At 38.0% G+C, this 17,750-nt stretch overlaps 1 protein-coding gene across 1 annotated transcript in view; it reads left to right on the top strand.

Moving 5' to 3' along the window:
• HAT1 (histone acetyltransferase 1) overlaps positions 1 to 17,750 on the top strand; it is a gene marked incomplete at both ends in the record, with an annotated part of 112,050 nt that overhangs the window by 72,043 nt on the left and 22,257 nt on the right. The window contains 4 exon segments of the mRNA XM_080689379.1: positions 13,133 to 13,312; positions 13,580 to 13,701; positions 14,202 to 14,306; positions 14,628 to 14,734. Coding sequence (XP_080545505.1) covers positions 13,133 to 13,312; positions 13,580 to 13,701; positions 14,202 to 14,306; positions 14,628 to 14,734 — 514 coding nt within the window.

Here is a 17,750-nt window from a genome sequence, read left to right as displayed (position 1 = left end):
ATATTTGGAAACAGGGTCTCTTAAACCAGCAAGGTTGGTTTCAAACCTGCGCGATCCTCCTGTCTCAGCCTCCCAATGCTGGGATTACAAGTGTGCACCACCACTCACCACTCACCACTCACCACTTTAGTTTCTTGTCTAAAGAAAGTTCTTGTTTCTTGCCTTTGGGGTCTTGTTGAGAAAGTTTTTACCTGTGCCTATGTGTTGCATTGTTGGACCTATGCCCTCTTCAAGTTGCTACAAGGTCTCTGGTCTAATTTCCAAGTCTTTGAATCATTTGAATTGACTCTTGTGCATGCAGGGTGAGAAAGTGGGATTTATTTACGTTTTCTACATATTGTAACCATTTTTGCCAACACTATTTGTTGAAAAGGCTATCTTTTTTCCAGTGAATGTTTTTGGCTGCTTTTTCAAAAATCATTTGGCTGTGTGTAGATGTATCTGATTCTGCTATTCCGCTCCATTGTACCTGTTTTTGTGCCAATACCATGCTGTTTTTATTACAATGATTTTGTAGTTTAGTTTGACGTCAGGTATTGTGATTCCTCCTGTATGGTTTTTGTCACCAAATATTAATAGCTTTTTATTTGTTTTTTAATATTCCATATAATTAAACTTGAGAGACATTTTGACTTCCGCATTTATAGAGCCTATAAAGAATAAAAATTATATTAAATATAAAAAAAGAAAAAAAATAGGGCATTGGGTGTAGCTCGGCAGTAGAATGCTCCTGTGTTCCATCCCCAGTACTGCAAAAAAAAAAAAAGAAAAAAGAAAATGTTATTGTGAATAATACTGTAATTGTGGTAATTGGATGTTTGAAAATACTTAATCTTAGATAAATAACATTTAACATAGATTTGTTAAAATAGAGATTTTCCATAATCAAAAAAAATTTTTTATTAGATCATAAGTCCTCTAGACCAAGTAAAATATTATTAAAATTCAGGTAATGTTTTTCTTGTGTTGTATAAAATTCACTGTTCCAGGGCTGTTTTTTTTTTAAGTTGCAGTTGATAGTCTTACATTGATTTCTTCCAAAGGAACTATTGACTTAGTTATTGATAAATCTTTCAAATACTATGTACAGTGAAAATAGCTGTGTATTTGCATTGACTTCTAATTGTTCCATTCTTGAACACCAGGTTTTTCCATTTAGAGGTACTGTGTTAGGTTAAGGAATCAATCTCTTAAAATGTATTTGTAGTCTTATTTGTTTTATGGTCAGATCATTATTGTTTCGTGTTCAAACAAAGATTTTTTTTTTACTTTGTGGAAAGGAATGGACAGTGGATGTAGGTAGGGGGTACGGCTTATCTTTTCTCAGTTTGCAGCAGGTGTGTTCATTCCCCAGTGTCTTCTGTATTCTTGATTCTAGGTGGTAAACAAAATCAAGTCATTGCTCTCATGGAACTTACATTCTAGCTAGGAGGAACCGTAGGTAAACAACCAATAAGTTAAGTTCAGATGGTGTTATGGAGAAGTAGTTTTCTGGGATGGGTGATTGAAGGGAATGTGAAAGCTAAACTGTATAGTCTTTTAATGCCACGATAATGGGTTTGTAAGAAGTAGAGTAGGCCAGGTAGGGTGGCACACACCTGTAATCCCAGTATTTGGGAGGCTGAGACAGGAGAATTGCAGATTCAAGGCCAGCCTCAGCAATTTAGTGAGATATCCCCGTCCCCGCCCCAGCAACTTACCCAGATCTTATTTCAGAAAACTAACTAAATAAAAAGGTCTGGGGGGTGTGACTCTAATGTAGAATATTTCCATGTTCAATCCCCAGTACCAAGAAGAAAAAGAAGTAGATAACACACTAAAGTGGGCAAGAGTGAGAGAAGGGAGAGCAGAGTGTTGCATTGTTAGAAGAGACACAGAATCTCCTTGTCACATTGAAACTATTATTTGGAGGTAGAGCCAGTGGGCTTTGCAGTTGAATTAGACATAATGGATGAGGGACAAGAACAAGGAGAATTCCATTGCCTAATCAGTATTGGTACTATTAACTAGTACAGAGATAATTTGAGAAGAAGGTTTAAGTAGGAAAATTCATTTGAAAGTATTAGGCTTAAGTCTTATTTGAATTTTTGCAGATCACACTACAGTATATTTTTTAGCATGAATATGTACTCTTAGGGGTTGCATTTTTCTTAGCATAAATCTATACTCTTAGGGGCTCAGTAGCAACAGCAAGTCTGATTAAAAGTTAATTTGCTTATTATAGTTTTGCTATTAGATTAATCTTTGATCATTCATTTTCTTTTCCAAGCTGCACCTAAAATTATTGAGGCACAATTAAGATGACTATAAAGTCTATTCACTACACTTTTTTTTTTTTTTTTTGGTTACTGGGGATGAAACCCAGGGGCCTTCTACCTCTGGGCTACAGCCCCAGACCTATTTTGAAACAGGGTCTCACTAAGATACTGAAGCAGACTTCAACCCACAATCCTCCTCTCACTCTCCCAAGTACAGGATTACAAGTGTGCCACTGCACCCAACTCACTAGACATCATTTCTTCTTTTTAATTTTTTATTGGTGCATTGTATTCATGCATCATAATGGGGGTAAAAAACTTGTGCAGACATAAATGCACACATCACTCAGCCAATCCCCACCCAGTTCCCACCCCACTCCCTCCCCATCCCTCCCTCTCATGCTTGGCTTAGTGGTTGACTACAATATGAATAAGTATATCATGCGCTTTAAAGAGTTTCCTTCTTACTCCCCTCCCATCCCCACAGTTAGGTTGCCTTATTTGCTCCTCTATAGGATTTCCTTTTTCACCTGGAGTTCCTCCTATGACTCATTTCACCTTAGCTTTCACATATTAGGGAAAGCATCCTGTTTCTTTTTGCAACTGACTAATCTTGCTTAGCATAATGTCTTCAACTTCCATCCATTTCCCTGTAAATGCTGCAATTGTGTATGGTTTTTTTTTTTATGGCTGAGTAAAATTCCATTGTGTACATATCCCACAGTTTTGTAATCCATTCATCTGTTGATGGACATCTTGGCTGGTTCCATAGTTTGGCTATGGTGAATTGTGCAGCTATGAACATAGATACACATGCATCAGTTTGGTAGTTTGGTTTCTTTTCTTTTGGGTAGATACCCAGAAGTGGTATTGCTGGATTGAATGGTAAATTTGTTCCCATTCTTCTGAGGATTCTCCATACTGTTTTCCAAAGTGGTTGAACTAATTTCCAATTCCACCAACAATGTTTTAGAATTCCCACTTCTCCACATCCTCACCAGCATTTGTTGTTGTTTGTGTTTTGAATTGTTGCCATTCTATATGGGATAAGGTGAAATCTCAGGGTAGTTTTGATTTGCATCTCTCTGATTGCCAGTGATGTTGAGCATTTTTTCATGCATTTATTGGCCATTTGAATTTCTTCTTTCATGAAGTGGCTAGTTTGCTTGCCCATTTTTTACTGGATGATTTGTTTTTTTAGTGTTGAGTTTCTTGAGTCCTCTGTGTATTCTAGATACTAGTTCTCTATTGGAGGAGTAGGTGGTGAAAATCTTCTCACATTCTGTTGGCTCTCGATTGAGGTTCTTGTCAGTTTCCTTTGCTGTACAGAAGCTCTTCAGTTTCATGCAATCCCACGTATTGAATTGCCTTTTAGTTTGTTGTGCCTTTGGGGACCTCTTGAGAAAGTGTTTATCTGTGCCTATGTGTTGCATGTTGGACCTATGCCCTCTTCAAGGAGCCTCAAGGTCTCTGGTTTAATTTCCAAGTATTCGATACATCTTGAATTGACTCTTGTGCAGGGAGAGAAAGTGGGAATTTTTTTGTGTGTGTGTGTGGTACTGGGGGTGGAACCCAGGGGCTTTCTACCTCTGGGCTATACGCCCAGACCTATTTTATATTTTATTTGGAAACAGGGTCTCACTAAGTTTGCTGAGAGCCTCACTAAGTAGCTGAGGCTGGCTTTGAACCTGTGCGATCCTCCTGTCTCAGTCTCCCAAACGCAGGGATTACAAGCGTGCGCCACCATGCCCAGCTGAGAAAGTGGGATTAATTTCCTGTTTTCTGCATATGGTTAACCAGTTTTGCCAACACCATTTGTTGAACAGGCTTTTTTCCAGTGTATGTTTTTGGCCCCTTTGTCAAAAATCAATTGGCTGTAAGCATGTGGACTTGTTTCTGGGTCTTCTATTCTGCTCCATTGGTCTATGTATCTGTTTTTGTGCCAGTACCATGCTATTTTTATTACAATGGCTTTGTAGTATAGGTTTTTTTTTTTTTTTTTGGTGGTATTGGGGGTGGAACCCAGAGGTTTCTACCTCTGAGCTATACACACAGACCTATTTTATATTTTATTTGGAAACAGGGTCTCACTAAGTAGCTGAGGCTGGCTTCGAACCTGTGCAAGCCTCCTGTCTCAGCCTCCCAAGCACTGGGATTATAAGCATGCACCACCATGCCCGGCTTTTGTAGTTTAGTTTAAAGTCAGGTATTGTGATTCTTCCTGCATGGGTTTTGTTGCTGAGGAACTACTTTGGCTATTCTGGGCTTTTTGTTGTTCCAAATAAATTTAAGGACTGATTTTTCTATGTCTGTGAGGAATGATCTTGGTAATATAATGGGCATTGTGTTGCATCAGTAGATCACTTTTGGAAGGATGGCCATTTTAATGGTATTTATTCTGCCTATCCATGAACATGGCAGATGTTTTCATCTTCTAAGATCTTTTTCAATTTCTTTTTTTCAATGTTTTATAATTTTCTTTTCTTTTTTTTTCTTTCATTTTTTGTGGTGCCAGGAATGGAACCCAGGGGTTTCCTACCTCTGGCCTATACTCCCAGACCTATTTTATATTTCATTTGGAAACAGGGTCTCACTGAGTTGCTGAGAGCCTCACCAAGTAGCTGAGAGGCTGGCTTCAAACCTGTGTGATCCTCCTGTCTCAGCCTCCCAAGCACTGGGATTACAAGTGTGTGCCACCATGCCCGGCTTTATAATTTTCTTTGTAGATAGCTTTTACCTCCTTGGTTAAGTTTATTCCTAAGTATTTTATTTTTTTTGTGGGAGATCCTGAGTGGAAGTGTTTTCTGAATTTCTTTTTCAGTGGATTTATGGTTGGTGTACAGAAAAGCTTCTGATTTTTTAAGATTGATTTTGTATCTAGACACTTTGCTGAATTTGTTGATCAGTTCTATAAGCCTTTTGGTTGAGTTTGTTGGGTTTTCTAAATAGAGTATCATGTCATCTGCAAATAGTGAAAGTTTGAGTTCTTCTTTCCCTATTTGTACTCCTTTTGTCGTGCGCAGTGACGACTCTTACACGATCTTCCTCAAGCAGTTTTATTACCCCAGTTTCAATGCTCTCTCAATGCCCTCTCAGGTAAAAACAACATCAGTCTTCTATCCTCTCCCTCATCACTCCACCAACCCTCCTTCTGGCACTCTACGTCTCTGCTGCAGCACACACCGGTCACAGTGGTGGCTTTGTGAACATGTCCGTCCCAGCTCGGAGCCCAGAGCAGTCCGCCAAGAAACTGCTCTTCCTGTCCACCAACCCTCTTAGCTCCTTCTCCTTCCTCCCGCTAGGGCATGCGCGCTTTTTAACCTTCTCCTGGGCGGGCAGGTGGTAGCACGAGGCGTTGCGTCACTAATTATCCGTAAGGCGCCTGATAGGGCTCACTGCGCAGGCTCAGGGCACCGCCAGCCTCGTGAGCCTCGTGACTTGGCTGCAAGCCCAGGCGCCATCTTGAGTCCACGCTGGCAACAAGCCTGGGTGCCACCTCGGTCCTGCCGAGTGGGCCCCAACATCCTTTGATTTCCTTTTCTTGTCTTATTGTTTGGCTAGAGTCTCAAGTGCTATATTGAAGAGAAGTGGTGATAATGGACATCCTTGTCTTGTTCCTGTTTTTAGGGGGACTTCTTGAAGTTTTTCCCCATTTATTATGACGTTGGCTGTGGGCTTATTGTGGATTGTCTTTATGATGTTGAGATATGTTCCTTCTATTCCAATTCTCTGCAGTGCTTTTATCATAAATGGATGTTGGATTTTATCAGATGGTTTTTCACCATCTATTGAAATGATCATATGATTTTTGTCTTTGATTCTGTTTATATGATGAATTACATAGTTTGATTTTCGTATGTTGAACCAGCCTTGCATCCCTGGGATGAACCCCACCTGGTCATGATTTATGATTGTCTTTATATGGTTTTGAATGCATGTTGCTAGTATTTTGTTTAGCAGTTTTGCATCCAAATTCATCAAAGATATATGCCTGTAGTTAATAGTGAAAATGTGTTTGAAAATAAAAAATTGGCAGGGCGTGGTGGCTTATGCTTGTAATCCCTGTACTTGGGAGGCTGAGGCAGAAGGATTGCAAGTTTGAGGACAGTCTCAGCAAGTATTGAAACTCTCATCAACCTAATGAGACCCTGTTTCCAAATAAAAAAATTGAAAAATACGGCTGGCAGTATAGCTCAGGGGTAGAATCCCCCTGAGTTCAATTCCCAGGTTCTCCTCCCCCCAAAAAAAATTGAAAAATAAGCCAGGCGTGTGACGCATGCTTGTAATCCTAGCATTTGGGAGGCTGAGACAGGAGGATCACAGTTCAAGGCCAGCCTCAGCTACTTAGTGAGGCCCTTTGCAGCTCACTGAGACCCTGTTTCAAAATAAAGAATAAAATAGGCCTGAGGGTATAGCTCAGAGGTAGATGGCCCTGGGTTCCATCCCCAGTACTGCAAAAAAAAAAAAAAAAAAAAGCAATGTAAACATAATTTAGCCCCCTCCCCCCAGTAGTAGAAAGATTCAAATTTTAAATTTCTCTGGCAATACTAAGATTTCTATACTTAAATAAGCCTAAATATTTATCAGAAAATATTTATATAGAACTTTGCTCATTTTAGCATATCTTATTCTTAGAATTATAATATTAAATCCACATGCCACTTTAAGTAAAGAGTAACATTTGTTGCTGTTGTTGTTGTTGTTGTTGTTTTGTGGTGCTGGAGATTGAACCCCAGAGACATTTTACCTCTGAGCTACATCCCCAGTCCTATATTACTTTTATTTTGAAACAGGGTCTCCCTAGGTTGATGAGAGTCTCACTAGTTGCTGAGTCTCTCCTTGAACCTGTGATCCTCCTGTCTCAGCCTCCCAAATGCTGGGATTACAAATGTGCACCATCATACCTGGCGAGAGCAGCATGTTTTACCTACTTAACATGCCTACTTTAATCCAGCCTCAGAGATAACTCACTTTAGAAAAATTTAGACAAATGATGCTGCTTAAGACACCAAAGAGATTAATAGGTTTTTAATGTGTATAAATTCAAATACAAATGTAAATATTAGAACTGAGCATGGTGGGGCAAACTTGTAATTCCAGTACTTGGGAGATTGAGATGGCAGGATAGCAGGTTCTTGACCAGGCTCAATAATTTAGCAAGGCTCTTGGCAATTTAGCAAGACCCTATTTCCAAATAAAAATAAAATAGGCGTGGAGGTGTAGTCTTGAGGCAGAAGGTCCCTGGGTTCTATCTCAAATACCACACATTCCAAATAAAATATAAATATTTATACCATTACTAGTTATTCTTAGGCACATTCCATGGGAACATTTTCATGTGTAACAAAGAACATTGGAACTCAATGGTGAGAGAGTACATAATCTAAAAACATTTAATCATGACCCAGTTACTCTAACACCTAGCTAGAGTAGTTACTTGCATACTTTTTTCTTACTCTTTTCTTTCTTTTTTATTGGGGGGGGGGATAATACTGGGGGTTGAACCTAGGGCATTCTACTCTGAGTTACCCCTCTGGCCTATTTTACTTTTTTGTGGTGTGGTGCTGGGGATTGAACTCAGGGGGATTCTACCTCCAAGCTATACTCTCAGCCCAATTTTTTATTCTTTATTTTGATATAGGGTCTTACCAATTTTTGGAGGGCCTCACTAAGTAGCTGAGGCTGGCCTGGCCACAGACCCTGATCCTCCTATCACATCCTCCCAAGTACTGGGATTATGAACATGGGCCAGCTACTTCACTTTTTAATTTGAAACATGGTTTCACTAAGTTGCAGAGGGTCCCACTAAGACGCTGAGGTTTGCTGTGAACCTTTGATCCTCTTGTTACCTAAATATATCACAAGTACAAAGATTATAAGTGTGTGCCACCATGCCCACAGTATACTTTTCTTTTTAAGATCATTCATTCATTCATTCATTCATTTTGTGGTACTGGGAATTCAACTCAGGGGCATTCTACCTCCGAGCTACATCCCCAGCTCTATTTTTTATTCTTTATTTTGAAACAGGATCTTTCTGAGTTGCAAAGAGCCTCAATAAGTAGCTGAGGCTGTCTGTGAATTCTCCTGTCTCAGCCTCTCAAGTACTTGGAATACTATTGTGCATCACCACACCCAGTTTAGAATTTCTTTTTTATTATTATTATTTTTGTTTTGTGGTACTGGAGATTGAATTTAGGGGCATTCTACCTCTAAGCAATAACCCCAGCCCTGTTTTATTTTTATTTTGAAACAGAGTTCTCACTAGGTTGATGAAAGTCTCACTATTTGATGAGGTTGTTCTCTAACCTGCCATCTTCCTATCTCAGCTTCCCAAGTACTGGGATTACAAGTGTGTGCCATCACCCCTGGCTTTAGGGAACCTTTTGACAGGGTGTTATTATTAAAATAAACAGGCTGCATTCTAAATTCGTGTGTATTCAACCTTAGTTCTTACTCTTTCTATACTTGTACATATTTTATTTGAATTTTAGAATAATATTCTTGTAGAATTTCTCAGTGATCTTTAGAAATAGAATGTGTATTTTTAGCTGCAAGCATTGAGAGCAAAAACTTTATTTATTTATTTATTTCTTTAGGTGGTACCTGGGGGTGGAACCCAGAGGCTTTCTACTTCCGGGCTATACTCCCAGACCCATTTAATATTTTATTTGGAAACAGGGTCTCACTAAGTTGCTGAGAGAGCCTCACTAAGTAGCTGAGGCTGTCTTCGAACCTGTGCGATCCTTCTGTCTCAGCCTCCCAAGTGCGGGGTTTACAAGTGTGTGCCACCATGCCCGGCCTTATTTATTTATTTATTTATTTATTTATTTATTTATTTATTTATTTATTTATTTTGTGGTACTGGGAGTGGAACCCAGAGGCTTCTACCTCTGGGCTATACTCCCAGACCTGTCTTATACTTTATTTAGAAACAGGGTCTCACTAAGTTGCTGAGAGCCTCACTAAGTAGCTGAGGCTGGCTTCAAACCTTTGCTATCCTTCTGTCTCAGCCTCCCAAGCGCTGGGATTACAAGTGTGCACCACCACACCTAGAAAAATAAACTTCATTTATTTTTAATTCTACATTCAATGAAAAATGGAGTTTTTTCTAGAGATGATTAATAGAAATGGTAATCCAGTATGAAAAAGGAATACTTTAAATTTGAGAACTACAGTGTGCATTTTAGACAAAAGTACAGATCTCTAAGGTATGGTGGTTATAGGAGTTTCATTTTTCCTTTTGGTGGTACTGGGGTTCCTGGAAACCCTTCTACCTCTGGGCTATACTCCCAGACCTATTTTATATTTTTATTTGGAAACAGGGTCTCTTAAGCCAGTGAATCTCTGCAATTCTCCTGTCTCCGCCTCCCAACCGGGGGGATTACAAGCATGTACCACCAATTCTGGTGGATTTCTTTTTTTTAAAAGGTAGATTCCATTAAATGGAGAAATGTAAAACATTTTTCCTCTAGTGAAGCAAAGTTCTGAATTCTGGGTTTGAAGAGCTATTTGATTTTAAGTTATGTGTTTTATTTAAGCATATTACAAATGTGCATATATAACATATTTACATATATATAAACAAATCCTGTTTTCTTTCTCTTTTTCCTCTTTGGTACGTGTGATTGCGCCCAAGGGCATTCTATCCCTGACCTATACCACCATCCCTTTTTATTTATTTTGAAACAGGGTTTCACTAAATTGCTGAGGTTATTTTCAAACCTGCAGTACTCCTGTCTCAGCTGTCCAAGTATTGAGATTACAGGTGTGCCCCATCACACCCAGCTAGATTTCTTCCTTTTAAACATAGCCTTCCAGCCTGGTGTGGTGGCACAAGCTTGCAGTCCCAGAACTTGGGAGGCTGAGAGGAGGATTGCAGGTTTGAGGATCGTCTCCAAGTAGTGAGGGTGTCATCAACCTAGTGAGAGCTATTTTCCAATAAAACTAAAAGAGAATTTGGGGTATAGCTTGCAGGTAGAAAAACAAAAAACAACAACAAAAAACCATACACACACACACAACATAGCTCTCCCCCTCCATAAAAAAGTTGGGCATGGTGGCACACAACTATAATCCCTGTACATGGGAGGCTGAGACAGGAAGATTATAGATTCAAGGACAGCTTCACTAATCTAGTGATACCATGTTTCAAAATGAAAAAAAAAAAAATAGGGCTGGTTGGGGGTCTAGCTCAGAGGTAGAACATCCCTAGTACCATAAAAAAAAAAAGTTTGCAGAATGGCATATAGACTTACCTAGAGCAAAATACTTTATTTGAAGATACTTATTACAGTAAATGTCCTTTGAAGGCTGAAGCTTAAAATTAATTCTTGTTGAGCCTAAATTCTTGGGTAGCTTTACCTTCAGAATTGCCACTTGAAATTCGGAGTTTCTGAGAAATTCTTGAAGTAGACTTGGTGCAGGATAGATAAGGTATCTTGCTTATGCTTTGCAATGCCTTATTTAGAAGATAAGACATAAGAAAGTCATTAAAGGTTAAACGTACACATGCTGTAAATGTGCTGAAGTAACTTTTTTAAACTGATAGGTTATATCCCTTTTAAATTTTTTCTTGACATTTTAAAAATGAACTACAGATATACTGTATACTGATGCTACAAACCTATTGTGACTGTCTCTTATTATAATAATTTCCTTGTGTAGTTATTGAGAATATGCTTAATGTGATCTCTTCACATTAGATAGCAGTGTCAAGGAAACATTTATCAAATAGTATATCTTTATAAATAAGCAAAAATAGTTTTATCAAATGTAGTTTATTTGATCTTGAGGGTGAATGGATTGTAAGGATGTACGTATTATAAACAGAATGTTGAAGAGTTATATTTTAAATAACAATTATTTTTATAGCTATAAATAAATTATATGTAAATGTTGGTAAGTACCAGAGAATTGAAAATAAAACTTGTTGGTGATAAACTCCATCCTTGGTTCTCTATCGTAAAATGTAACTGAATGATAATAAAGTGCTATTCATCTGCAGGTGCATTGCTTCTACTTAGTTAAAAAAATGGTTGAAAGGACAGGAATTAGTAGCATGTTGTATTAGCCTTTTGTAGTGTATTTTGTCCTAAGCATCTTAATTTCCCTGTTTTGAATGCTAAGTAGCAAGGGTCTTGGTTTAGAACTAATACCCATCATGCATGTAAACGGTATGAAAGAGCTGCTTAGTAAGTTAACACAAAGTGTTCTTGTGTCAGTCCTTGTGGAAATAGATACAATACAAACATTACAGCTGAACTCACGGCAAACTCCATTAAGTAAAAACCTGGCCTCATTGTTCAGGAAAAAGTTTGAATAGAATGCAAGCTCATTTTGTTGAATGTAATGTCAGGCTTTTAGGGACTGTATTGAGGGATAAGGTTTTGTTAAGTTGAGACCAATTCATTAAGTTTTATTGCCTGGTGAGAAGCAGTAATACTTTATTGTAAGACTTCATCAAATATTCATGGTTAAAGAGAAGTAGTAAATGTATTCAATCAAGTGGTCTTTTGGGGTTTTGAAAAGGATTATGAAGTCTGCTCAGCTGATAGTTTTAACATTCATCGAGGTTGTTTAACAAGGGTAATTTTAATCTCTGAGTTTAATTTTGTTGTCCAGTCTTGTTTCTTTTGTACTATTACAAATCTAGGTCTATAAAAATTGTGTTACATTATAGGGATGAGTGTATAATATATACATTCATATAATTTCTTTTTTTTTTTTAAAACAGCCAAACAACTTTATTTTTCATTTTTGTATTTAAAGCCTAACAATAAGGTTATAGAAGGTAATTGTAAAACATATAAATGCATGACTGTTTTTCAATTATTTGATGAGTTTCCACATATCCAAATAAATCAAAAGTATAATAATGCATACTGTTACATGGTTTACTTCTCTTATTTTTTATTCTAGCAAAGTCTAACATACAAGGTATATGAAACAACTTGGAGTTAAATTTCTAATCTTTTTCAATGTAACTTACATAAAACTAATAGAATTGAAATGGCAAAACTACCAATTTCAGGTTATTATGTTTAAATGAAAATTATTATGTTTGAGTAAATAAAGGTGAATTGTGTGAAAGCAAAGGCCTAAGTGCTTCGCAGAAAGTATACCTTGACTCAACAATCTTGGTAGGTACTTATCATCCCTATCCTGCTCTACCATGAGAATAATGATCCCATGAGAAATTAAGTCCATGTTTAAACACCTTTACCTATTCTATATATCAATTCTTTTTTAACTATTTCTAATTCTTTGAAACAGTTCTTTTTATCTTTTCATTTCTATCCTCTATATGCACTGTTTTTAATGTAGAATATCTTGCACTCCTTCCAAATCTGTCTTCATTTCTGTGATATACTATAATTTATTTTCTAAGTGGAGATATTTTAACAATTTTAGTTTGGCATGTGAAGGAGTTATCTGTCTACTTGTTTATTAAGTTGCTGTTCATAAGGTCAGACTCTAGCTTACCTCACTGCTGCTGGTGATCTTTGCATGTCTTGTATAATATGGTCTCTCTGACACATATAAAATAATAAGCAGCTTTTTGTTTTGGCAAATTCAGATTGTCCTAAAGGGAAGTAGTTAGCATTTTCTACATAGTATTAGAAATTTCATGGCACTCTCATTCTTGCATTTGGATATATGCCTTCTGTGAATTATTTTTTGCTACACTCATCTCACATTTGTGTGACGGCAGTTTTTGCATCTGAAACTTACCTTTATCCAATACAGTGCAGATTTATATCTTTAATCGTTTTTTTGTGCTGTTGCTTTTGACTATTTCAGAGAAATTAGACCTTTTGCTAAAAGTCAAAATTTTAAATTAATGTTTATGTCCTTTATTCTCCATTTCTTAGGCAGATGATGTTGAGGGCAAAATCAGGCAAATCATCCCACCTGGATTTTGCACAAATACAAATGACTTTCTTTCTTTGCTGGAAAAGGAAGTTGATTTCAAGCCATTTGGAACCTTACTCCATACATACTCAGTTCTCAGTCCAGCAGGAGGAGAAAACTTTACTTTTCAGATATATAAGGTAAAGATAAATCTAAATATTTCTTGGGTAAAATTAGTCCATTTGCCTGAAACCTATATGCAGTTTAATGTTATTTTCAGCAGTGTATTCTAGCTTCAGGAAACAAGTTTTATGGGCATTAAGAACAGATTTGTTTTGTCCATATATCTGTGTACACATTTAATCTGAGACTTCTAAACATTTTCCCACAGGATAGTTTTGTGTTCTGCAGACTTTCACTTACCTCTGTGATGAGTTTCACCTGACTTTTCCTGGCTTTTTCCCTAGGCTGACATGACATGTAGAGGCTTTCGAGAATATCATGAAAGGCTTCAGACCTTTTTGATGTGGTTTATTGAAACTGCTAGCTTTATTGACGTGGATGATGAAAGATGGCACTACTTTCTAGTGTAAGTACAGTTCTAAAGCAACAGTAGACCTTATTACCTCCACAAAGCCAGCATTTTAATTGTGGCAGCCCAATTATTGGGACAGTATAATGATATTTTTCCCAGGAAAGAAAAACTATTGTTTATGAGGCTTGAGTTTTCCTTCATTATGCTTTGGGAGACCTTGAGAATAGAGCTGAATTAAATGCTGTTGTCCGTTAGGGCCCTGAATGTAGGCTTAAACAGTAAAATGAGCTTTGCCTGTGTTTTCTTTTACTTGCCACCTATTCATCTTTATAATAGGCAAGTGCACTGAAGTGATGTAAAGAGGTCTGATTTATCCAAGTTGCTGCACACCAATTAAGTGAATTGTACATTCAGAACATAGCAGGTGTACCCATTGGGCCCTCACAGAGTAGCTTGCTGACACTGAAAATTCAGTCAGAGAATGGAAAAGAAAATGGACACTGCATGGGAGCGCGACTGTAATTGACCTGCTTGGCTTTCTGTTTTATCTGCAGATTTGAGAAGTATAATAAGGATGGAGCTACGCTCTTTGCGACCGTAGGCTACATGACAGTCTATAATTACTATGTGTACCCAGACAAAACCCGGCCACGTGTAAGGTAATTGGCAGTATAACACGTGCCTTGTCTTTTATTTCAGAAGAAGGAACTGCTGAAGTTTCCAATACTTGTTTTAATAGTGTTGATTTGTTTAAAAAAATCACCATTATTCATTGGCTATGTACTGATTTATTTCATTGTTCCTTTTGAAATGGTATGGAAGAATAAACCAATTTTGAGTATCTTGATAACTTGGGGATTTCTTGAAGGTTGAAAAAAGCCCATAAACTTTAAAGTGTTTATAATACTATTAATGATTTGCAAGTTTTAAACTAACCATCATGTGAAATTTTAATTTTAAAATAATTTTCTTAACAATAGTCAGATGCTGATATTGACTCCATTTCAAGGTCAAGGCCATGGTGCTCAACTTCTTGAAACAGTTCATAGATACTACATTGCATCTCCTTCAGTTCTTGATATTACAGGTATGAAAAATTTGAAGTTTTTGAAGGAACCTTTCTGAAATGTCTTCTTTACTGATTGATTTGGGACTGTCAAAAATAAAATAACTATTCTGTTTTAAACAGCAACATTCTCCTTGGGTCTTTGGGGAATATCTAAGGATGGTTTGAAGTTTTATTTTAGGTCATAAACTTTTGTGGAAATTGGGTTATATTCCTAAGTATAAAATGCTTAGTGGAACAAGCTGAAGACAATGAACTGAATATATATAGGGAAATCTTGGTCAGGCATAAATTCATTGCAAGTATGGTATAACTTATTTGTTCAGTTTATTTGCAAACAGTTGCATCACTCAGAGGGTGCCCATTCCTTCATTTCATAGAGGGGCAGATTTTTCTAAATCTTACTGAGAAAGAAATCCAGGTAAATAGTTCCTGAATAGAATACACATTTCCTAAAGTGTTATGTTCCTTAAATGCATACCTTTACAACAGTAGTAGATAAGGTGATATGTAGGCCTGTTTGTTTTAGAAATTTCTTTCAGTATGATTAGCTATAGAAGTAGAAATATAAAATGGATGCTTAAGAGAGAAGGAAAGAAACTATTCTTTAAAAAGAGAAGGCGTTGTTACATAGAATTAGATATGATAGTATCTTTTTTGGTGCTGGAGATTGAACTCAAGAGTGCTCAGTCTCTGAGCTACATCCTTGAATATATATAGGGATGAATAATAGCAATGAATAAAGTCTAGATGGCCGTGGTGGCGCACACTTGTATTCCCCACGCTTGGGAGGCGGAGACAGGAGGATCACGCAGGTTCGAAGCCAGCCTTGTTGGCTTAAGAGACCCTGTTTCCAAATAAAAATAATATAAAATAGGTCTGGGAGTGTAGCCCGGAGGTAGAAGGGTTTCCAGGAACCCCAGTACCACCAAAAAAAAAAAAAAACCAAAAACAAAACAAAAAAAACAACCATCTACAATTGAGCTGGGCATGGTGGCGCACGTTTGTAATCCCAGCATTCGCGAGACGGAGACCTAGGGATCACAGTTCATGGACAGCCTCAGCTACTTAGTGAGGCCATTTGCAAACTCAGTGAGTCCCTGTTTCAAAAATAAAAAGACTAAAAAAAATAGGGTTGGGGTGTACCTTGGAGGTACAGTTCTCCCGGGTTCCATCCCTAGTACTCCCGCCCCCACACACAGTCTATAATTGATGACCCTTCCATTATTTTTTATTTTTATATTTTGCAGTATTGGAGCATGAACCCAGGTGTTTTCTACTTATAATCCCCTCCATAGCCTTATTTTATTGTCATTCATTCATTCACTTATTTGTTGTGTGGTACTGAGGATTGAAGCCAGAGGCATTCTACTTCTGAGCTACACCACAGCCCTTGTAACTTTTTTATTTTGAAACAGGGTCTTTCTAAGTTGCTAAGGTTGTCTTGAACCCTTGATTCTCCTGTTTCAGCTTCCCCAGTACTAGGATTTACAGGCTTGTGCCATCATGCACACCATGGCTTGGCATGTTGTTTTTAAAAGGGAATTCCACATTTATAGAATTGACTGTCCTGCTACTGTTAAATTGACTGAAAACAGGAGAGGATCACTTATTAAACTTAGTTCATATGGAAAGTTTTGATTGTTTAAGTGACTCCTCCTGGTGACTTTTAAAATCATAGAAATATCATACAGACTATGTAACTTGATTTGCTGAGCTGAAAGTTGTTTTCCTTCTACTTAGTTGCAGAGCTTGGACTTGGTGCTTGATGGACATTTTTGGTGATTTTAATCTGGAGTTCACATAAGTAGTCTTTGTCTACTCTAGTGGGTAATGTGCCAGCAGGGGTTGTTTCTCTGAAGCCTCTTAACCACTTTCTTCTGTCTACTCCAGCCAATAAAGTACTTGATACTTAGCACTAATTAGCAGAGAAAGAATTTCATTTCTTAAATCTCAGTGAAGGGTCATCAATAATTGTAGACTTTATTCATTGCTATTATTCATTAGAAACTGAAGTCTTAAGAGCTAAACATGCTAAAGGACTTCTGAATTGACAACTGGGTATTACCCCTTATTTTCAGCATTAACATTTCTTAGCATTAAAAAAGGCCTCATCAGCTGGGCGTGGTGGGGCATGCTTGGGAGGCTGAAACAGGAGGATGGCAAGTTCGAGCACAGCCTCAAAGTAGGGAAACTTACATCCACCTAGTGAGACACTGTTTCAAAACAAAAATAAAGTAAGGCTGGGGGTGTAGCTTGGAGGTAGAATGACTCTGGGCTCAATCCCCAGTAAAACACACACACACACACACACGCACGCACGCACGCACGCACGCACGCACGCACACCCTCATTACCTGTTCTCATTAAAATATTTCCCCTGTCTGGGCACGTGGTGACATGTACTCTTGTAATCCCAGTACTTGTAAGGTTGAGACAGGAGGATCACAGGCTCATGGCCAGCCTCAGCTACTTAGTGAGGCCCTCCTCAACTTAGTGAGACCCAATGAATAGGTGCTTGTTATGTAATTACCACCCATTTTTCTTTTCTTTTCTTTTCTTTTCTTTTTTTCTTTTTCTTTTTTTTTTTTTTTTTGCGGGTCTGGGGATGGAACCCAGGGGCATTCGACCTCCGAGCTACACCTCCTGCCCTATTTTTTATTCTTTATTTTGAAACCGGGTCTCACTGAGTTGCAGAGGGCTTCACTAAGTAGCTGAGGCTGTCCGCGAACTGCGATCCTCCAGTCTCAGCCTCCCGAATGCTGGGATTATGAATGCTGGGATTACAAGCGTGCACCACCACACCCGGCTATTTTTTTTTTTTTTGTTTTGTTTTGTTTTGGTGGTACTAGGGGTGGAACCCAGAGGCTTTCTACCTCCGGGCTATACTCCCAGACTTTTTTTTTAATATTTTATTTGGAAACAGGGTCTCGCTAAGTTGCCGAAAGCCTCACTAAGTAGCTGAGGCTGGCTTCGAACCCATGTGATCCTCCTGTCTCAGTCTCCCAAGTGTGGGGATTATAAGCATGCGCCACCA

The sequence above is a fragment of the Muscardinus avellanarius genome (genome assembly GCF_963383645.1).
Source record: "Muscardinus avellanarius genome assembly, chromosome: 2".
Classification (NCBI taxonomy): Eukaryota; Metazoa; Chordata; class Mammalia; order Rodentia; family Gliridae; genus Muscardinus; species Muscardinus avellanarius.
Note: the sequence above shows the minus strand (reverse complement) of the source record. Positions and strands in the feature narration are given on the sequence as shown.